A 23,304-nucleotide genomic window follows, 5' to 3' on the forward strand; every position below is an offset into this window, starting at 1 on the left:
CTCTCTCTTTCGTGACTTTTTCCACAGAGTCTTGAGTATTCATTCCCTGTACGTAAGACTTCTGCCAGCCAGAACCCACAGTTCCAGGTGAGAAGGATGCAGGCTTTATCTCTCCTACCCGAGGGAGAGAGAGTAGAAAATTGAGATCTGCTCTTCCGTGGTCCCTTCCTGCCCCAGGTCTGCTCCAGTTCACCTGCAGCCTTCTGGCCTCTGCTCACACTGCCTCTGTCCCAGGACTGACAGCAGCCTTTTCTTCCCTGGTAAACATTTCCTGTGCCTTTTAGAAGTTGGTCTCTTCTCTGCAATACAACCCTGGCAGATGTGATGGTGGTAAACGTGCTGGAGGGCAGTCACTTGGGGACTGCCAGGAGCCATGCTGATTCTCCTGAGTCTCTCATTCGGGGTTACAGAACTGTCGAGCAGCAGAGGAAGCCCTTTAACGTGAGGCCAGCTCAGCATTGCATCACTTTCATTTTATTTTTGAATTTTCAGTGGAGAAATTATTTGTAGCAAACTGTTCCAGATTTTTGGCTGCCTGCTTTCCTCACCACCATTTCCTTGTTGGCTCTGGTGCTTGTTGTAAGAACCAGGTTTCTTCTCTGGTTATTTCTAGCAGCTGGGCTTGCCGAATCCTTGATCTGCATTTGAAGCAGAATGCTTCTTCGTGATGTCAAGCTGATTTTCCTATTTCTGAATATTTCGTGTACACTCAGCAACTCTTTCAAGTGAAATGCTCTTGTCCAATTCTGTTAACCCATATTTGCCGATCTCCTGCTTTCATGCTGAGGGCAGTTTCTTCTTCCTGTAATAAAAGTTAGCAATTTGCATTTACTATTTGAAGGTTCTGGCCCTAGGTGCTTTTGTCCTTAACAGTTTTAATACAATTCACCCATTAAAATGTGCAGCGGTTTTTACTCAAAGCCCAGAATTGTGCATCGCAGTCAATCTTAGAATATTTTCATCCCCCAACAGGAAGCCCTGTATGCACAAGCAGTCATTCCCATCTTCCTCATCCTCCCCCAGCCCCAGGCAGCCATTGTTCTCTCTCTATGGATTTGCCTGTGCTGGACATTTCATGTAAAACAAGTTATTTCATGTAAATGGAACTGTCTATTGTGACTGACTTCTTTCACACTGAGTAACTTTTTCAATGTATTTCCAGGTTGTGGCCTGGGTCAGTACTCTATGCTTTGCTATTGCTGAATTATATTCTACTGTATATCTGGGCCCTACTGTTTACCCATTCATCAGGTGATAGTCGTTTGTGTTGTGTCTGCTTTTTGTTTGTGAAGAGTAATGGCGCCGTGAATACTCCTGTAGGAATTTTTATGTGGACATTTGTTTTCAGTTCTCTTACTTGTGACCAGAGAGCAGAAATGCTGGGTCATTCATAAACCAAATGTTCAACTCTCTGAGGACCTGCCAGGCTGTTTTCTAAAGTGGCCACCCTGTGTTACATCCTCAAAAGCAAGGGCTGCGCGCTCCGCTTCCTCTGTGTCTTCATTAGTGCTTGTTACACATTTTTTTTATTATAACCTATTGTAGTAAGTGTGAAGCGGTTTCTCCTAGTGGTTTTGACTTGATTTCTTTTACAGCTAATGATATTGAACATCGTTTGATTGTGCTTATTGGCCATTTGTATATTTTCTTTGAAAAATACATTTTCAGATACTTTATACACATTTTAATTGAGTTCTCTTTTTCTTGTTGAGTTGTAGGAGTTTTTTCTTTTATTTGAAGATACAAATACTTAATCAGATAAATAATTTGAAAAAATTTTCTCCTCTCTGATGTTTTTTCACCTTCTGGATGGTGTCCTTTGAAGCAAATTTTTAACATTTGATGAACTCCAATTTATCACTGTTTTCTTTGTTCCTTGAGCTTTTGGGGTAATATTTAAAATCTGAGGTATTTTATTTAAACTTTTATATAAAAAATAACTTAATTCTTAAGACTGTTCTAGGAGATGGGTGCTGTGGCTGTCCCCAGTCTATGGATAGGAGACTGAGGTGCAGAAAATTTCACTTAAATATCAGTGTCACAGCTACCCAGTGCTGTGGGATTTCAGACCCTCATGTTTGTCCCCAGCATTTGTGATCTTCACCACCATGCTCCACTACTGCCTGGAATCATTAATGAAAAAGTTTTCCTTTTTTGATTTCTTGATTGTTTGTTTTCTCATTGGGGAACTCACCTCTTCATTTTCCTTGCAGAGATCTGTGTAGGTTTATTTTAGATCTCATGTACTTATTTATTACACAGGCTCCAGCGATGATTGTGCCTAGTTGATCTAATCAATTCATACTCAAGTCTTTCCTGCTCATGACACTAAAAAGAGAGTCATGATTTACATAATGCTCAAAGAAGAATGTACTTGAGTGATTTTATTTTTCTAACCAATCAAACAAATCAAATAAAAACCCGGTGTTGGAACAGATTATAAGCCCTGCAGAATAGGGTCACTGTCTTCCTTGTGTTTCATTTGATTTGTCACAGTGTCTGGATAGTGCCTTGCTGTCCAGCAGTTTTGTGAGTATACGGTGCTCGTGAATCATTGTAAGGAAAGAATTTTGACAACAGACTGTGTTGTTCATTTCACAAGGGAAAAGATCATATAGAAATACTGCTCAGATTTATTTTAAAATTAAGCTTGGTGTTTTGAGAAGGGTTCAAGAAACCATACAAATATCTTTTTCACTAATTTTAAATCTATCTTAGACACATTATGCATACATAGCAGAGTAACTTATCAACTAGTTTTGACAAGAGGAGTGTATTATTGATTATCTATTTTAGTTGAAATATTCTACCTGGGATAAAGTAATCAGTGCCCATAAATGAACAAATATGTTTGTATTTCTATGCAACATGGGGGCAGACTTCATATGTTTTTATATAATATATATGACTGTGTGTTTTAATCTGTCTGTCAGTGTTTTTATAGTTTTTCATCAATGTTGTAACTTTAGAATTCTTCTATGGAAATCACCCCCAATTCTAGTGCAGTTTGTACTGTGTATCCTGTCTTATGCATGGGATTCCACTGTCCCCTCACTGAGGAATTTCCTCTCCTATTGAGTTAGTAGCAGAGTTAAAGGAACTGTGATTTCTAGGCCTTTGCTCTTCATGTGTTTGCAGTTGGCTGTCAATCAAGATTTTCTCTTTCTTGAGTTTTCATTGTTCAATTAGAATTTTGGAAATAACAATTAATATGTTGCAACACTCTCCGTAGAAACTTGATGTGTTTGTGCTTTTCAGTTTCCAATTTACAAAAAATGTAAATGCACTCTTGTTTTTAAATAGTCCTTTTTCACTAGATATTTGTTTACTTCTTTATAGTCAAAATATTTTTTTCCCAATGAATGAATAGGTTTGCATGTTTTAAAAGATACCTTACTTTTTAAATTTCTTATTCTAACAGGTATATTCGTTGTACAGAATTTAGAAAATAAGGATAAACACAATTATAACTTAAAAATGGCCTCTAATCTCACCTGGAGATACAGTTGTAAGGTTTGAAATTGAGAATTACAAGTCCTCTCAAACTGTTCTTCTATTTCAAGTACGGTTTGGTTACTGAGATCCTCGAATTCCCATATGAATTGTAGCAGCAGATAGTCAGTTTCTGCAGAGGAACCCACTGGGATTGTGATCGAGTCCACGTTGAATATATGGATCGCTCTGGGGAGCACTGCCATCCCAAGAATGCTGTCATTTGATTCAGGAATGTGCGTGGTGTGTCTGTCCAGGTATTTAGGTATTCTTTAATTTTTTTCAGCATTGCATAGAGTTTACATTGGATTATTTTACTATATATTTTGCCTTTATACTGAGGACAAGTGTGCAAGGTACCGGGATCAGAAGTGTATTGGAGCTCCGCAGCTTGCTGCCACCATGGACGCTGTGCTCTTGCTTCGCCCACTGTACAATGTTGCACAAAATAGGACCTAAGTAACTCTCTCTTGAAAGAATGATTATATGATTGCTGGATGATGCTTGAGAGTCCTTGTGATGATGTCTTTTTCCCAGAATTTCCCCTCTTCTTTACTATGCCCTTTCCCTTCCTTTCCTCCAGCCTGTGTTTCAGCCTGCCTGTGGCATTGATTTTCCTTGTCTGTGGACTCTTCCTTTCACTAGTTCGTGATAATGTTACATGTGAGATGTGGAAACTTGCTAGATGTCAAGAAAGAGGAAATCCATTGCATTCTAGTTTTTTTAGAGTGTGCTATTGTATTATCGATTGAAATGAAATCAGGCTGACCCATTGAGCCATCCCCTGAGCTCTTTTTGCCTTCCTACAGGTGATACTGCTCTCGTTGCTGCATGTGCCCTTCCCCCAGACTTGGTTTTGGGGTTGAGTAAGTCACCGTCACTGGAGCCCTCTCTTTAAATGATGAAGAGAACATTTGCTCTTTCTCCCTGTTTGGGGACTTGGATGAGATGAGGCAACAGATAAAGAATGGAGCCCCACCTCATTCTGACCCCCGCTCTTTCCGTTCCTTTCTCCAGGGGAAGAGTACAATTCAAAAATATAAAGATTGTGAACTAATGAGATAGACAAGACAACCGATCATTTATTAAATACCCTTTCATGCCAGAAACAAATGTATTATACACACAAAAAGCACATAAAATACGGTAGTACTGTGGTTACAAACGTGGGTCCGAGTTCGAGTCCTGGTCTGGAGTGACAAGTCCTGTGAGATGGAGAATTGGTAGGTCAGCTTAGCCTCTCTTGGACTTGTTTTCTGTCCTGCAGAGATGGGGCTCGCTAGGCGTCCCTCCCCCGTAGAGGTGCTGAGGGGTGTAAAAGACACGTGTAGGCAGACCGAGCACAGCTGCTCTTTCCTCGTAAGTGCAGGATAGCATCGCTTTTGCGGTGATGGCTTTATGACTGCACCCTGTAGACTCTCAGTGCTCCAAAGGGATGCCTTGCAGATTGGAGATGGGATTCTCACTTCTGTATATACCCAAGGATTGTGTTATTGGGCCTTGCTAATTTGACTCTATTCTTTAGAAAGTACATAATGTAGATATATTTTTCAAACATGCATGATTTTTTCTTTTATTATTTAGAGTTCTACCCTCTCATCTCTTGGTGTGACTTTTCATGGAATCCAGGAAACAGTCCTAAGCAACCTGCCTCTTCACACTTCTCCGTGGTGGTTTCCTTCCCTGACTAGAAGAGGGTTTTGCATAGGTAATTTTGATTGCTCCCCTTCTCTTGGAGACTCTCTGTTTTTCTGCCCATCTCTCACCTGTCCATCTGTCCATTTCTCTACCCACTCATTCTTCTGACTTGTTTCAATAAGCATTTCAGGCAGCTTACAGAAGAACAGGTACCAAATAAACAGGTGAGAAAATGGGGCCAAGTTCATACAGTGAGGCTAGGAGTTGAGCCTGTGTGAGAGTTGCCAGCGTGAGACACACGCCTCTGCCTTGTGACTTATAAGATAGACAACATCAATGTGCCTGAAGCTCCCAGCAGACACAGGGAAACAGGGTTTGTGGGAGATGCTCATTGGCTGTGAAATAAATAAGTGGCTTAGTAGAAGCCCAGCCTTTCCAAGTACTAAGGCTTAGGAGAATATTTTAGTGTCTTCCAAAATCAGATTATTGCATCTTTTCTTTTTCAGAGTTTTATGTATAGTTGGTTTACATTCTATACCTGGAAATTTCTCCAAAACTTCTGCCCACGTGAGTCCCATGACTCGGGAATGGGGTGGTTCTGCTCATTGACGGGTGTTGGCCAGAAACGGAAAATGACAGCCTCAAAGGAGCCTGGGATTTATCAGTTATGTTTTGTCAGTGCTGTAGATTTCAGAAAATGCTTTCACCTTTTCTTTCCATCTGAGGCAGCAGCGCGCTCTCTTACCAGCATCAGGAGCTCAGGGCCACGGGATGGTGGGGGCTGACTGCACTGCCGTCAAGACAGCTGAGCTAGTCACTGCAGGTGTGGTTCTTTTACATACTGCAGTTCATGCTCTTTACTAGAATGTTTCAACAGGGAGTTAATTAACTGAGTTAATTAACATTTTATAAATATGATGCTTTGTTGAAAAGACAGTCATAGGCAGAATATAAGTTGTGATCACTTTAAAAATGGTTTCATTACTGAAGTTTCAGTAGGAAAGATCCAGTTTATCTTATTTCCGCCTCTCTTTAAAAGTAACAAAGAAACAAGACAGAAAAAGCAGAGGATGATTTCTGTTCTTCCTCTCGGCTTGCAGGTGCCCTCACCTCCAGTGGCATCCATCCAGACACCAGCACTGACACTGGCCGTGCTCAGAACTGCCTCAGCCCTGAAGACACATCTGACAAATGGAAGGGGGCCGCGCCCTGTTACAGCAGGTGCTCTCACTTTGTGGGTCCTTATGTAACTGCGCGGTGTTATTCAGGATCGCCCTTTCTACACTTTGTGACGCTGCTGCGGTGTCTCCTAGTTATTTGTTTCTGTAAGTACTCGTGTAATTTTCCAATGTGTGGTACTAGACATCTAAAAATGCATTTTTCAGATGAAAAATAGTGTGTATTTAATATAAATGTATGAAAAAAGGGTCAAATGGATCTATCCTGGTGCCAGTACTCAGAGATAATAATTAACACATTAACATCTATTTTCTGTTCTTTTCATCAGTGTGTATTACCTCTGTCATAAAAACCAGCGAGCAATGTGTGCCTGTATACTGTGTGGAGACCTCCATTTTCCATTCGGCTTATTACACATTTTTCTACAATATTCTATCTCCCCTGGCATGATTTTTAATGACTAGTATAGCATTCTGTCTTGTGGAGTCCTCGTCCATTTTACTTTGGACTTAAATAAACTTTTAAATTCCAAGTATACTTAACTGAAATTCTGAAAAGAGATCTGTTGTGGTACCGAAAGTCCCCTACATCCCTTCCCCTTTTTTCCTGAGAGTAAAAACTGCTGACAATGTGGAGTATATATTTCATGACCTTTATGCCTATGTCATATAAATAAACACATACATACACGTATATGAGAAATCTATGTCTATGTGTGTGTATATATGCTTTATTGAAAAATAAGGCCATACTATATGTTTTCTGCAGCTCGGTTTATTCACTCAGGTATATATCACAGACGTCCTCTCTCTCCAGACTCACCCGGTCCTTTCAGATAGAGTAGAGGGTTTTCCTGATATGCAGGTTTGGTCTCTTGTGTAAGGACACCTTTCGTGGGAGCGTACTGTGGACAAGGCCTTGGACCACGCCGAAACACCGGAACTTTAGTGCCCACAGCTCACCGTGATTTACCGCATCATTGTCTTGATGGTGGACACTTAAGTTTTCTCCATTTTCCACTGTCAGAAAGGGTGTTTGACTGGCATACTTCTTATACAAACATTCCTGTGATCTTGTATGAGTATTATTTTCGTTAAGTTTTCTGGAAATTTAGTCCTTGGATGTGACAACTACATAAATCACAGGCTCCTTTCAAGTGAATCTAGAAATTCCTTCTCCTGTGGGGCATGAAAAGATGTAGAATAACTTATGTAACCAATTCTCTATCGCTGGATATGATTTCACTTCAGCTTTTCTTCTCACCATTGTAAACAGTGCTGTGTAAATGCTCTGATAAGTACATCTTTTTGAACTGAATTTTTCTAAATGAAACGATTCCAAAATGTGGAGTTCAGCCTGTGTGTACACACGTTTTTCAGAGTTTACATATCCATTGACATGTCATCCTCCAAAAGATCGCTCACAGTTTGTTCTCTCAAAGATGGACACTAGCTAGAATATCTTTTAAAAATATGTGCCAATATGATGAGCAAAAGTACTTTTTCATTGTTTTAATTTGCACTTGATGACCAGTGAGGTATTGAGCATTTTTCACTCATTAGCCATCTGACTTTTAAAAAGTGAATGATCTCTTTTGTCCTTTGCACACATTTAAGTGAGGCAGCTTCTTGTTGCTTTGTGACAGCTCTATGTATATTATGAACATTAACCCCTTGTCTTCATCAACATGTATCAGAGAGCTTTTCCTTGTCATATTTTGCCTTTCATTTTGTTCAGTAGGTTCATTTTTGTTGTGGCCCAAAATAATCTTAAGATTGTAAATGTCTTCTTTTTGGGTTTTATTCCTGATATTATTCTTAGAAATACTTTCTTATAATGGTATAAATTTCTTCTGTAGGTTTTTTTAATCTCTAAGATGGAGATGATGATGGTACTTGTTATAGTGAAGAGAAGTTGAATTAATATGAGCAAAGAATTATATTCGCTGTTATTAGTACTTTCTAATATTCACATCACATTCTGTAATTTTTCTTGCGGTCATTATGACTGGAATAGAATTTGTTTTTTCCAGGGGATTCTCTGATTGTCCCAAGACAATTATTGAATTCCTACTTTGCTTTTTAACTTGAAATCCCACCTGTAAAGAATACTTATGTACACTAGAGTCTCTTTTTGAGCTCATGGTTTATTTTTATCAATCTTACTTTCTTACACTAGCACTATATCTTACATATTGTAAACATTTATTTAATATCTGACAGTGCGATTTTTTGATTCTCTTTTCGATCCCAAATTTTCTTGGTTAGTATTATGACTTTATTATTCCTGAAGAATTCTAATATAATTTTTCAAGTTAAAAAAAAAAAGAAGTGCTCTCGTGGGATTTTTTAGTACTTTTGAATTATCTTTAGGAGAACGTACATTTTTACAAAACTGCTTTCCTCCATACAAAATGTTGATGTCTCTACTTTCACACCTCTTACTTTACCCCACAGTACAGTCCTGTACTTCCACCATGTACAACATGGGCATTATTTTTGAGTTTATTCCAGATTATTGTTGATGTTTTTGTTAATTATTTAAGTCAGAATTTTTTGCTATTGTATATTTTAACTGTTAAAACTGACACCTAGGAAGGCAGATTCGGTTTGTAAATACTCACTTTGTAACTTCTCATTTAAAATTGTAAGTATTAAGTACTTGTTACAGAATCCTTTCTTTTCTGTTTTTAAAAATTTGTTTCCAAGATTCTCAAAATGGTCATAGCAAAGTAGTATAGGTGGGGACAGAGATGGAGAGAGGTAGTGTGGCTCATGTACAAACTGTGAGCACTTTCATGGCTGCGTTTACGCTGGAAAAGCCGCTGAAGAGTCCAGGATAAAACGGGTGGCTTTGTATGCAGTTGAAAGCCAGCTTTCTTGCCTGGTGAAGCCTGGTGGGCGTGACAGGTAGATGATCAAGGTCGAATGGAGGTTCTTGGCTGCACAGAGCGCTGTGTCTGAGAACTGGAGAATATCGCCATGGGAAATGCTTGGTGCCAGGAACAAAGCAGAGGAGCTGGGGACCCTGTGTGTTAAGGAATTTCCAGCCCTCGGAGTGGGAAGATCAGACTCTGCATTCAGATCTGAGTTTGAATTCATCTTCTTTAGTTTACTTGTCCTCTGACTTTGGTCAAGCTATATACCCTCTTTCACTTCCTGTTTTCTTATCTCTCAAAATAGGAGAATTACAGCCTGCTGCCAGATTGTTTGATCAGGTTAAGTAATTAGTGCCTATAAGATGCCACGTACAGTCACAAGCTCAGTGAGAAATGGGCTGTCACCTGTTCTTCTGCAACTCAGTGCTTGACAAGACATGTGGGAAAGCCAGTCCCTAATTTGTGTGTGATGCAAGTAGGAACAAAATTAATGTCTTGCCTTTCCCTAGCAGTATACTTACAGCTTTGCTTCATTTACTTCTTTCCTCCTTTCCTTTCCCCTTTCCCATCCTCCACCAAAAGATCCTGAGACTCTCTCAGAATAGTAGATTCAAATTACTTTAAAGGTTGGCTCATCCTCATGAAATGATAGTAACATAAAAAAAATCTGTGCACATCCCACAATACATTGTATTTGATTTACACACACACGTGTGCACACATACACACACACAATCAGGCTACCTTCCACTTGCAGAGGGATAAGGACCACTTTTTCTGAGTTTTCACTCACTGAGCTTGAGAACAATGTCTCTTACACAGACTTTCACCAGGCTTCGTGCATGGTGTTTTTAATTGAATTTCGGCTTTGTGGCCATAGATATAGTCTCCTAATAGAAGAGAGAAAGTGGAGACATAGACATTCCGCTGAGATATTGGTGTCATCATATTTTAGTTGGAAAGGACTTAAGACAGCATAGAGTCGTAATATTATATGGGTGAGAATCCATGATGTTGTAACTTGGACAAGAACATGGACCTTCTGCCGTCTTGTCCACAAAGGTGAAGAGGCAACTGGGCAGGGGATGGTAGGGATCCTTCTTGCTTGAGTTCCATGTTCTTGCTAGTTTTCATTGCTCAGTTGCCTTTAGTTTATGTCCATGAGGCCTCTCATGGGAAGGTCACTCTGTCCTGATAGATTGAGTTTCTTATCAGCAAAAAGCTCTGGACCCACTCATATTTCCCAGAGTTTTCTGCTGACCTGCTGACACTTTATATAATTGAGACCTAAGAAACTACTGAATATAAAATCCTTATTGTTATTGTTTGCCCTCGAGTTCCATAGGAAGGGGTGCTGTCTCAGGCTGTCTAAAGCCAGATCTGAACAAAGATAGGGTGACAGGCTGTGCTGCTGGTCCTCCACAGTTGAAGGGGATTTCCAACTTAGCTTTATATTCAAGGCAGATGAGTTCAAATCTTGCCTTTACCAGTTATTATCTTTGTGAATTTGGGGAGAAACTGTACTTTTTTGTGTCCAAATTTGTTTATCTGTAAGTAAGTTCAGTATTTATTTTAAGGTTTCTGTTTTAGAATTGAATGAGCTAATACTCTCATTTATACCTAAAATAGTGATCTCATGGTTCTATGCTGGTGCCTTGGTAGTTGATTACTAAGGGACTCCGCAGTGAGATTGGGGGTGGGGGACCCTGGATAATAGAGCTTATATTCCAGGATATGCTTGTAAAAGACTGGATGTGCAGTGGATTTTTAGTAAATATCTACTCCTTTCCTAATCTGCATTGATTGTGTATATATCTTTATACTAATATATGAACAATTTTTATTGCAATTTAAATATCTTTGTAGTATTTACAATATCTAGTTATAAAAATACGTGAAATAAAAAGATTTGAATTTATTTTCTTTTCAATAAGCAAAACAAAATAAAATAGAAAAGAAAAAAGTTTAGAAGGAGTAGAAATAATTTTATTTCTGTGGAATCAATTCCTTGTAATAGGTTTTTTGTTCATGTTGTTAAAAAGCATAGAAAATTGATAGGTGGTGAAATACTGGAAATGAGGAAACAGTGGAGACATACTACCTCTAAGGCAGTCAATTTGTTACCAAGTCCAAACTCGTTCTGCTTGCTGCATGACAGGCCGATTAATCGGGAGATAAGATGTTGGAGTAAGGAAAAGAGACTTTATTTGTAAAGCTGGCAGACCCAGAAAATGGCATATTGTTATCCAGTAGAACTCTCTTCCCCAGGGCAGAATTCAGTCTCCTTTTATACTAAAAAGCGGCGGGGATGTGGCTGGTTGTTGCAAACTTCTTGCTGTATGAATTGTTTGTCCTTGAAATCCTTTGTTCCTGCAGCTGTCCATGTGGGTCAAATTATGGTGCCCCTGTAAAACCTCCAAAAAAAAAGAAAGGTTATTCACTATTTTACAACTTGCCATCTATACATAAGTGTAGAAGAGCAAATATCCTTAAAGATCAGAGCCCGGAGAATAGGCCCTCCTGGATATTTCAGGCTAAAGGCAACTTTCTTTTACAAAAGGTGCAGAGATAGCAAGTCTGAGCCTAGAAAACAAGGTACATGATTAAAGCCAAATGAACACATCTAACATGGAGTGAAATTTGTTCTTTCTATTACAATTTCTTTTTCTCCCTCATAAATAATTTTAGTAAGAAACATGAGCAATTTTTTTATTTTTGCTTCTTAATAAAGGACTACAACTACAATTTAGTGAGCAGGGATGCTGTGCGTGCCTTGGTGTCACAGCAAACTCTTGTTGGTGGTGGTCGACCCTGCAACATGCCTGATGCCCCGTGAGTGTTGGTGAGGGTCCCCCTAACCAGGGGCTCTATTCAGGAACCACCATATGCGCGTTGACCTCTGGCACCTCTTTTTCAGCTGCAGGAAATTTTTTCAGATTCTATGATAGAAAAATCACTCCAGCTAGGGATAATCAGGGAGTAAAGGAAGAGGAAAAGGGCTTGAAGTAGAGTAGAAGAGAAAGACAGAAGCTCAGGGAGCCTGGGGGCTTGGCAGCGCTGCCTCGGGAGAGAGAGGAGCAGAGGTGTGGATGGGACCGGCTACAGAACCAGCTCCTGCAGCTTTCCCTGCACCCAAGCCACACAGCTTTTAATAGGGCCCAGGACTCTCTCCTGGCTGGATGTCACCCTGGGCAGAACCTTGAGAATCGAAGGTAAGGGGTGGGCAGCACTCACCTAGGGGGTCACTGAGGACTTTGGTCAAGTCCACATTGACTTTTCCAGTCATGTGCCTTCACCTGTTCTTTATCTCAGGATCTGAGAAGCAGGAGCAAGGAACTCAGGGAGAGATGCAGGAAGATATCTGACTGTGTTAAGAGACGACAGTCACAGTGACACTGGGAGCGAAGACACTTGCAGCAAAGTAAAATAACTTCACAACCATTGCATCAGAGCTGCATGTGTGAGAGAGCCTAAGCCTGTCTCAGAGTGCAGGGGACAAGCGGAATGGAATGGTAAAATTAACACTGACAATTGAAATTTTGTTAAATAGCCTGCTACTTTTAATTTTATCACTTCAATGTATGCAGGTGTATTTCTATGAGCATTTATAGGTTCACACAACCCCACCAGCCCCTCTTGCCCCCATGGGGGATGGGATTTCTCAAGCACAGTGCCCCTCCTGCTTGCTTGGGCCACGCTGCGGGTCCTCACCTGGGGCCGGACTGCTACAGTACACTGAGTCCCCGAGGCACGGCCTGGGATACATGACAGGAACAACTGTGCTCTTGGCTGAGGGCCTCCATTTCCCCCTGCAGTGTAAGAATGCCGGTGACTCAGTTAGAAGCATGCATCCAAGCCGTCCTTCCGTGTCATCACCATCTAGAAGCGGTGCCTGAATCTTCTGAATTTCTGCAGAATGTGGTTTACAATCACCTTGAACAAGTGAGTGTGTGTCCTCTTTCAAGTGGAGGAGTTACTGCCATTTTCCTGGAACTTACTCACCACTAGTCCATCTGATTTTTCTGTGCTAGGATTCAGTATGGCCTGCTAATAACTCTGCAGTCAGATCTAGAAACCCTGATGAAGAGGATTATTTATTTTCTTTCTTTATATGATAGTATTTTACTTTCAAATTTCTGAGTTTTCAGTTCTTGGAGGGATGTTTTGGGGGTTGGAGAAACAATTTTGCTCTTACCATCTTTGTGACCTGTTGCTATATGCGTCTCACCTGTCTTCTGTCACTTGTGAGGCGGTTCTATTTTTGACCCTGTCCGGGTTGTTCATATTTTAAAACATAAAATCTGTAAAAGTACAGTCCCTTTTACTCTGAAGACATTCCACAAATACTCCTTTAATCTGGGTATGGTTTTAAGAAGACACAATAATTGGAATATATACTTGCAGGTTGCCAGTGCAAAATCCCCAAATTAATAGTCGAGCTTAACATCTAAAATCTTTCTAATCTACCATGGATTTGTATGGATAAGTGAAGTAGTTTGCTAAGAACTCAATCCTCCCAAGCTGATGCTCTGCCAGATGGTGGAGCCGAGGGACGAGGGTGTGTCCTGCCCTTACTGAGCTGACAGTTTCATGGCAAGGACCTTCACCAGGTGAAGAAATTGAAGTTTCTTCTAAGAACAGTGGGTCTGAAATGAGTCCAAAAGCGTGGGAGAGACACAATCACATTTGTCTCAAGTAGGGGAGAGTGGCTGTGGGGCCACCTGGGAGACTCATGAGTCCAGGTGGGCAGTGTTGTTGGCTTCCAATTGAGCGGTGGGACGGTCAGTGGGTAAAAGCGAACAGATTGAAGGCATGTTTAGATGGTAAAGAGGAAAGGATCAATGCTGTCTGTGAAGGTAGGATGGAGTAAGGCCCAGGTTTCTGGGTGGATTAATGAGTTAAATAATGGTCCTGCTGTGTTCTGAGGAGGGAAAGCAGCAGAGGGAGTTCTGGGGGAAAACTGATGAGTTCAGCTGTGGGTAAAGTGAAAGGCTGTTAGATGTGTGGTCTGGGAGCTCTGGTGAGAGCCAGTAGTGAGTAGGGGGCGGGGAGAGAGACTTTCAAATCATTTTGTCTTGTGAAAATACATACAAGAATGAGTAATGACACAACCCCTGTATATTCTGGATTTAAAACCCAGTAACATTTTGCTATATGGACTGCAGGGGTTCTTAATTTTTTAATAGAAATAAAATAAATAGAAACAAAATAGTGGAGTTAATGAATATCTTAGAGTTGATGTGTGTCCTTGTATGTATTTTCATACCTCATCTGTTTATAAACATAATCTACAAAAAGTTAACTTGCTTAGCATTAGAGTTAAACAGAGGGACGTGACACACTCTGTTGGTGGTTCAAGGTGATTTCTTGGGCAAATTATGTAGCCTCTCTGTGCCTTAGTTGCATCTTCTGTGACTGCCCCCATGCCCCTCATCACAGCTGATTTCCTAGACTTGAAGTTGGGAGGGAGGCTGCTGAAGGGAGTAAGAGGTGGCAACTGCTAGGGTCACTGAAGAGAGAGACAAAAACAGATTAAAGCCGAGAAACTGAGTGCTAATACCCTCAAAGGAGAAAGAATCCCTTAGTTTTTTGAGCCACTTAGCCTAAGAGAACGAAAATCATGTGGATCCAAAGCTCTTGAGCATATGAGTATTGTGGGTGGGAGGGTTTCATCAGAAAAGGGTTGAGAAAAGGCCTTTTGGTTTCCTTTTACGTTTCCAGTAAGGATGAGGCGCAGAAGAAAAACCACCCGTTTCACAGTAGAAGGTGCTGTTTTGTGCGAAACTGTCCGAAGGTTGGAAACCATTCATCAGTGGTGCTGGCAAAAGAAGAGACTTCTGGATTGGGTGGGGCACTTGCTGTGACTTCCAGGTGACCTGCTGGCTGGGGGCTGTGAGGCGGGCAGTAGGTTTGCAGTGTGACCTGGGTATAATCCCTGGCATTGAGGCTGCTGATCTGACTAGCAGAGCTGGGCAGACACCGTCCTAACGGGGCTGCTCGGGATGAGGCCTGGGACACCTGCCATGCTGAGGGCGAGAGGAGAGCTCCCCTGAGGTTGTGTCCCTGTGAAGATTAGAAACGTCCTCCTGCAGGGGAGGAAGAGCCTCTGAGCAGCGGGCCGGATGCACAGGCAAGACCAGCCTGAGCACGGGGATTTCAGGAAGCCGGAATTCATACAGGCCCGAACAGCCTTGTTCCTGAGAAACTGGAGGGAAAAGATGCTGCAAATGCAGGCTAAGTTCAGACACTATTGTGTGTCATGAGTGATAGGAAAAGACTGTTCAGGCAGCCACGAGAGAACCCTGTGGTTGTCCCAGTTGGGCGTCACACAGGAGGGAGGAGCAGAGTTATATACTTTGCCACTTATTAGCTGTGTGACTTTGAGCAATATCACCCCACTTCTCTCTATATATATCTACATCTGTAAAGAGACACAGTGACAAGCTCGTGTCATCAGAATGCTTTGTTTAGCTCTGATCCCCTTTGTCCAGTCCTGTCAGTGCTGCCCTGCAAGGTTCTGCAGCGGCTGCTCTTGCCCTGTGATGGGAGGGCATAAAAGGGCATTGTAGCACCCGAGGGCAGAAAGGGGTTGCTTTAAAAGCAGACATGTAGCCTCCTGCAGCTGCAGACCTGCAGGCAGTTTGGTTCATGGTCGTGGAGAGGACTTTGGAGGCCTTAGCGTCGTCTTAAGACTTGTTTTCCCTTGGGGACCTGATTTGCCTTTGCAGATTAATGTTGAAGATTTGGGCTTCTGGCAAAGCTGTTTTCAGAGGTGGGTATATACGTAAAATATCATATAAAATAAAATGATTTATTTAACGTGTGCGACTTTGCAGCTGTTGGGAAGAGCTGTGTTGGCCTGGTCTCCACGGGGGACACCAAGGGTCAGCAGAGCGTGCGGGAGGGAAGGCAGCCTGCAGTGCTTCTGCGGGGTGTTCTCCCCAGCAGGGCGCTCTGCTGAGTTGTCTCTTCTCTGAGTTTGGTTGCCAGAGGAGCAGACAGCAAAGTAATGAGTTCTGGAGGGATTGTATAATGACAGGAAGAAATAGGAACCTGGAGATTTTCTGGACTAAAACACGCTTTTGGTTCCTGATTCAGTGTGTTCCATTACAGAATTGATGAGTTGTGTCTATTCTGGAACGTCATTGAAATAAACGTTCAGCCTAAATGTTAAGGGCTTTGATTTATTTGGCTGGAGGACTCGAGCCAGGATGACAGCCTCTCAGATCACTCTGAGGGACTGCTCCCAAGAGGTAGTGGAGGAGCTAGGATAAATAGAATCTTTACAACAAAGATCAGGTAATTGGAACAATAAAATATTGCTTGTTATCTAAAGAAAACCAGATATCTCAAGTTCAAGTATTTAGTGGTTTTCTATGTATGGTGGGAAGCAAACATTTGGGTCATTGAATTCATTCCTTTGGCAAGCACCTGGCTATCTAGGGCCAGTATCCTGTCCTTTCTTGCACTGAGTCTGCTCAGAGGGCACCACTGTGAGTGGCTGAGAGGCCGGGCTGTAGGCATGAACTCACTGGGGGTTGGCAGCAGCCGCTGATGATTTGGATTCAGCATTCTTTATTTACTGACATGGTTGCAGTATTTTCATGCACATTGTAGTATTTTCATTCACAGTGTTCCCCCTTGGTCCTAAATTCGACCAATATTTTGAGAGACATTGCATGACCAATTTTGTCCCACGGTGCTAGGATGGCTCATTCCTAGTTCAGGTGAAGAATCTTCTGAGTTGCCATTCAAGGTGTTAGTTTTTTTTATCAGGCCCTGTTGATACTAAAAGTTCTCTGGATCACCTGTCTTACTACTCTATTATGATCCAGGAAGTGTTTACCCATCTTTGCTCATTCCCATACCTAGAATCACACTATTATATTTATTTTATTCAGGGTTATAAATTTTATCTGTTTCTTCAAGATGTTTAGCCATCATCCATCTTGTGGGCCTAGTTACACATTGGGAAATGTAACAGACAACAATTTTATAAAATAGACAGGATATAAGTAATACAGCTAGTAACGTTAATAAAGTCACGAGTAAGAATTTAATAGTCGAGAAGTTGTATTTTTGGGTTAAAATTTTGCTTGTGTTTCTGAGTTTGATCCTATGAGAAAGTTCATATTTATGGTCAGGGTCAGAGCAGGTATTAATTGGCCTGTTGAAATCTCCCACCTTGTAAGATCAACAGTGGCCTAAACAGAACTATAAATTCTTTTTTGAATAACGTTTCTGAGGGCTATCTAGTAAGAGCCTTGGAGTAGGGAAACCCACCAAGGTAACACAGAAGTACTAGACATAGGTAATTTATCATAAACTTAACAATTGGAGTAGTTCATAATCAAAGGTTGGAGAAATTATCAAAGTAATTGGTATACAGTCCTGGTCCGGTGTCTTGGGTCAGCAGTCTAGCTCAGATGTCGTCTTCTTCTCATCCTGGTATGGAAGCTTTTTCTCCATTTGGGCATTGTTTTAAGGTGAGCAGCACTCTATAGGCCAGTGCACTGCAGGGGCTGTTTCAGATAGGAAATGAATCCGAGACTCCGTTTCCTTCAGCTTTGGTGTGTATGGTCTAGTTAAGAGTATCTGAAAAAGGGTCTTTCCATTCAGGTTGGAGACAGTTCTTTAAGTCATGCCTGTTGCAGTATGTATAATCCCCTGGCTGCAGGTCATGGGGCATTGGAATTTTACCCAAGGATAGATTACTGAGCTTCAGAATCAAACCTAGAGTATTCTTTTCATAATTCAATTAAACTGTACAGCAGTGTGACATAACAGCAAGGAATGATCTGGGAAGTGTCTTAGTAAATATGGACCTCAATTAACAAAACTAGAATTTAATATCGACTAAAATATAATTTTTTTCTCTCTAAAGTTACCCTCAGTTTTCTCAAATATAGCCAAATCAAGATTAATTTCTTTACAAATTAAATCTGATTATTTGATCATATAGGCTTTTTAAATTGACTGTGTTGGAAGTTTTAATACGGAGTCTCAGGGTAGAATGTTAATAAGGTTTTCTAAGGCCAAGAAAGCCACGTCAAGGCTTTTCATGGATTTTTGCCTTACAGATTTAGGTAAATTCTTTTCTCTTTAAAATCCTTAAAATACCTTTATACTCCTATATCTCTTAGGAGATGATCTCCCTAATTTGTCTGATAGAGCCACTGGGGACCTAAGTATTTTTAGTCTTTTGAGGGATCAGATAGAGAGAAAAGATAACTGTTCCAAATCTGTATACATAGTTATAATTTATCAAATTGCTGTGAACCATAACTAGCTTAAGGAGAAGAGATTCTTTATGTCTGGGAAACAGGTTAAAAGGCAGTAGTATTTCAAACAATATCAAAAATTATAACCATATTCAGCTGGTTAATCAGTCCCATGTAACTAATTCTTTTAATGAGAGTTTTCATTAGAACTTTAAAATGTCTTACCCAGTTTAGTTCAGTGCTGTAGTTTGAAATTTATTAGAAATCAGTAAATCTCCTTGAAGAGAAAGCATTTTGCAAAACCATCAGAAGAAAACAATTAACTGTCTATAAATGACAAAAGATTTAAAAGCATGGTTAAACACCGTTACACTATAATCAATAAAGAAACCTGTTCACTATACCCATAATTATCACTGGTAACATTTCAGATAAACCAGAATTTTAGGGAGTCCATATAATTTCTACAATACCTATATTAATAATATTTCTCATTCAATATAACCTTAGAAGTTTTATGATTCATTTGACAATTCCATGTTATTTAAAATGCCAAATGAAACTTTATAGTTAAAAATCTCTCTTTGGGATGTTTCAGGGGCCTTCTGTAGCATCCCAAACTTAACTGGAGATTAAAAGAATTTTAATTAATTAAATTAATTTTTATTTAATTAATTAGAATTTTATATTTGGGGAGCTTTTTGAAAGATTTCAGAACACTTGATCAGATAAACATATAGATCACTGTAATGTAGTACTAATTCATTAACAAGAAAATATGTCAAATGTAAAGGCAGAACAGATCAGCTAAGTGGTATAAGAAGTTTTACAATCTGTTACTGAAGGTGGATTAATATTTTAAGAAAATTTTTTCCTCTTAACAGAGAGAAAACCAAATCTAATCTTGTTCCAGCTAACTTCTAAGATTCATTTACGTTGCCCAATTTGATTCTAAACTTAGCCAATTCTGACCACGTACAAAACTTTCCTCAGGGTTCCTTTTCCACAAGCCTTCCACAGCTTTCTATACTTATATTAGTGTGTCCCTTATTTTGTCTTCCATTCAGAGGTAACCAGCTTCAGGAGAAAGTCACTATTTTTCATTAACAAAGTATTATTCCATTCTTACATCTTCCTTTACGCATTTATATTACTTTCCTAGGATACTGAGATCATTCCCTTACTAATAGAGACTATTTCTGTGTGACACCAACCATTTATTAATATTTCTAAACACCTTTAGTTTCACTGTAAGAGGAAGTTAAATGTTAAGTAATTCATATTTCAATCATTTTATCTGAAAATGGCATAGATATTTAATAAAATCTTGTCATTTAACTTAATTTAGCACAACTCTAGAATTTAAAGATATCAAACATTTAGAGATTATTTTAAGCATACATTTTAAAAATATATTTTAAATATTTACCCAAAGCTCTCATCTCATTTGCATTTAATTTACTTAAAATTTTACCACAGCACATTACTGTTATTTTTTTTTTGACAAATCTGCAACAGATATAACAGGATCTTATTTGACTTTCATTAAACCTAGGTACAGTAAAGGTATTATAGTTAAGATGGATGATTTTAAAGATGTCTACATTTATTAGAACATACTTAAACTAAACAATATCAAATATTACCTTAATATTGAATATTTTCCAATTCACATGACACTGAAAGTCAATTTGTTAAGTTTTTATTTTAAAAATACTTAATTTTTAAGCTCTTATATTTTTACATCAATTAAGCAGAGCTCTTTGACTTCGAAATTTTTTTTTTTTAGCAGTAGAAATATCTCACTTCTATAATCTGTATGCAGGCTTATAAACAGACAAAAGCTAGAGATCTCATAGCTTCACTTTAAAACTTACTTATATTTATAATAATAGTTGGAGTAAGCTGAATTTGCTTGCTCAAATCACTAAGGCTTACTATTTATGAAACAGATAATTAAGATTTCCTCACAAAGTCTGAAGGACCCGTCAGAGTTCTGAGTTCTAAAATGCCAAAAATTTCATGGCCTCAAGTTTTATTTCGTTGAGCTAATTAGGCTCAGTCCTAGGTCACTGTTTGTTGTATTTATATTTCTGATCTGCAAGACAAAGACACTCTCTTCCAGGTCCCCAGATAAATGCTCTGTCACCCAGACCCAATTTTATCTCCTTAATTGGCATTTTTGTATCAGTGAGAAGAGCTGTAAACAAAGAATTCCATGTTTTAAAACTAAGGTTTTCTTTATTTTGTCTTCCAAAGCTTGCATAAGACATTTATTAAGGTCTCTTTTCCTTGAGTTATAAGTTAAACCCAGGGTAAACCTATATTTTTTTTTTTAGCTACTCAAATTACTTTTTAGATTTACGTTATATTGGACGTCTCAAGTAACTATATTGGTTTCCTTTAATTTGTTCAATTAATATTTTCAGAGGGATAGACATGTGCCCAGCCTTATAATACCAAGAAGGGGAAGCGTTTTTCCACTGAAACATATCTATCCCACAACATAAGCAAAAGGTTTATATAAAGACCATCTAAATATACCAATTTCACAAACTTTTATCTCAATTTTATTAAATCTTATACCTTTAATTTTTATATTTATTAAGTTTAATCAATAATTCTTATTTCTAGAAGGAGTGACAGAAACCTTTTTTTTGTGGGTGTACATTGTATATAATTTTATAGAAGTCTCTAGGATGCCCAAGTTTCAGCCAAAGAGCTTAGGCCCTTCTCGATTTTTAATTTCATTAATTGGTCTGTTGTCCCAATCCTTGATCAAGTATTTCAGTCTACATATAAATATATTTTAAACTGTGGTAAATAAAACGGACTTGTTTGAACTTTAATGTTGGGGGGGAGTAGGTGAACTCTTTGGCCCTTTTTTTTTAACTTTACGTAGTGTAGTATCAAAACCCTGTATGTAAATCCAAAAATGTCCATTTTATTTATCTCATTCAAAATAACCATATAAAAATATTTATCCTTTTGGGATAAGCCACTTATCTGTTTTTTTGACATTTTTACAATCCTTTTTCCAGTTATTCAACCTAATTAACATTAATTATACTAAGTTTTTATTAGCATCTCTAGAAACATTTATCAGAAAGGAAAAACAAAAATGTAGCTTTTCAAACCAGTTATATTTTTATATCTGAGTTCTTAGGTTAACCATTAGATATATTTTTCTGCATTTAAACTTTATTTTAATAGGTACCAATAAAACAGCCGTTTATAATGAGATCTCTTTAAACTTTCACCAATTAAAAAGTTTTTCCAAATTAAAAAATCCATCATATGGCCATCAATTTATATATATATAAATAAATAAATATATATATATATATATATATATATATATATATATATATATATATATATATAGTGATTTTAAACCAATAAGATGAAGAGGCCCTTCCACATGAGAGTCGGGGTGTTGCCTAAATAAAATTCAAAGGTTTACTCTCCAAAAGCTTAAAGCCTTCGTGGTCCAGGCTGATGCAACAAAGTTTAAGATGGCAAAATATCTGAAAATTGGTACAATCAAAGAATTGCTTAGAATCCCAATTTATTTGCGTGGCCACCGTATGTACACAATACTTGAACTTTTGTATGGCAGAGTCCAAGGTTTCCTTTAAAAACTAAACTAAACATATATATACTTACATGCACACACTTAAAACATCCAGAGAAAGATAAAACGTTTACATTTCAAGGACACAGGAAGAGAAATCCAAGTTCCCACTAAAGGGGATTTTGTTTTTATAAGTTCAGAATGCCAAAAAATGTTTTTATCAGGCCTGGTTATTTCCAGAGTGAGTTTTTTTTTTTCTTATTCCCGATTAATGTTGTAAGTTTTGTATGTACATAAATCTGGCTGGGGTTTTACTTGGAGACTGGCAATCTGTCATTTCTTTTTCTTTTCTTTTCTGTTCTTTATTTTTTTTTTGAAAGTTCTATTCCCCATTGTAAGGTCGGGTTCTCAGAATAAATTTGCTAGTAAGATTTCCCACAGGGACAACTCTGTGGCATGAAGTCTTTGTGTCTACCACTCCTGGAAGATTCCCTGTCACCCGAGAATGCTGTTACCAGTCAGGAGGATGGTCCAAAATTTGGAGTTGAAAGTTTCCTCATAAGAGTTTTACTTTTATCCTGAAAAATTCAATGGAGGTAACCAAATTGAGGAAAACATTAGACCAGCCTCTTACCTAACCACTCAGTCCTGAACCCAGTGTCTTTCAACTTGGACCCACTCGGGATGTCTCCACTGGGTGGGTAATTCACCTCAGTTTCTTTCAACTGGAGGGCCACGTACCTGGATACACCGCCAGATAAAACTTAGGATCATCAACCAATATGTGAGATCTGAGAACCAGGAGAGACTCAGCCAAATTCATCTGGACCCCCCGAGGAGGCGGATGAGCACAAAGGGCCACTGCTGGTACCAAGGCTCTGGTTACTTGGAGAGTTCAGGTGGAGAGAAATCTGCTGTGGTGCTTCATGGTGTCCAAAACTGTTGACTGAAATAAACGTGCAGCCTAAAAGTTAAGAGTTATGTTTCATTTGGCGGGAGGACTCGAGCCAGGATGACCGTCTCTCAGAACTCTCTGAGGGACTGCTCCCAAGAGGTTGAGGCAGAGCTAGGATAAATAGGAGCTTTACAACAAAGACCAGGTTGTTGGAACAATAAAAGATTACTTGTTATCTAAAGAAAGCCAGGTATCTCAAGTTCAAGAATTTAGTGATTTTGTATGAATGGGAGGAAGCAAATATTAGGACTCACTGAATTCATTTTTTAGACAAGCACCTAGCTATCTCGGGCCAGTAGCCCGTCCTTTCTTATTCTGAGTCTGCTCAGAGGGCACCATTGTGAGTTGCTGCAGTGGCTGGGCTGCA

General features: G+C 39.2%; 1 protein-coding gene across 3 annotated transcripts in view; it reads left to right on the forward strand.

Annotated features, from left to right (window-relative positions):
• LOC140695092 (uncharacterized) overlaps window positions 1-23,304 on the forward strand; it is a 67,258-nt gene that overhangs the window by 23,290 nt on the left and 20,664 nt on the right. The window contains exons 4-9 of one of the 3 annotated variants that reach the window (XM_072958011.1): window positions 3,564-3,749; window positions 4,510-4,715; window positions 5,079-5,200; window positions 5,637-5,697; window positions 5,856-5,953; window positions 6,231-6,351. In XM_072958011.1, the coding sequence (XP_072814112.1) occupies window positions 5,902-5,953; window positions 6,231-6,351 (173 nt within the window). In that variant the 5' untranslated portion in view covers window positions 3,564-3,749; window positions 4,510-4,715; window positions 5,079-5,200; window positions 5,637-5,697; window positions 5,856-5,901. Of the gene's footprint in view, window positions 1-3,563; window positions 3,750-4,509; window positions 4,716-5,078; window positions 5,201-5,636; window positions 5,954-6,230; window positions 6,456-6,637; window positions 6,901-23,304 lie in introns of those variants that run through there. The other 2 variants (XR_012070778.1, XR_012070779.1) reach the window with 2 other exon arrangements.

The sequence above is a fragment of the Vicugna pacos genome, unplaced genomic scaffold, assembly GCF_048564905.1.
Source record: "Vicugna pacos unplaced genomic scaffold, VicPac4 scaffold_135, whole genome shotgun sequence".
Classification (NCBI taxonomy): domain Eukaryota; kingdom Metazoa; phylum Chordata; class Mammalia; order Artiodactyla; family Camelidae; genus Vicugna; species Vicugna pacos.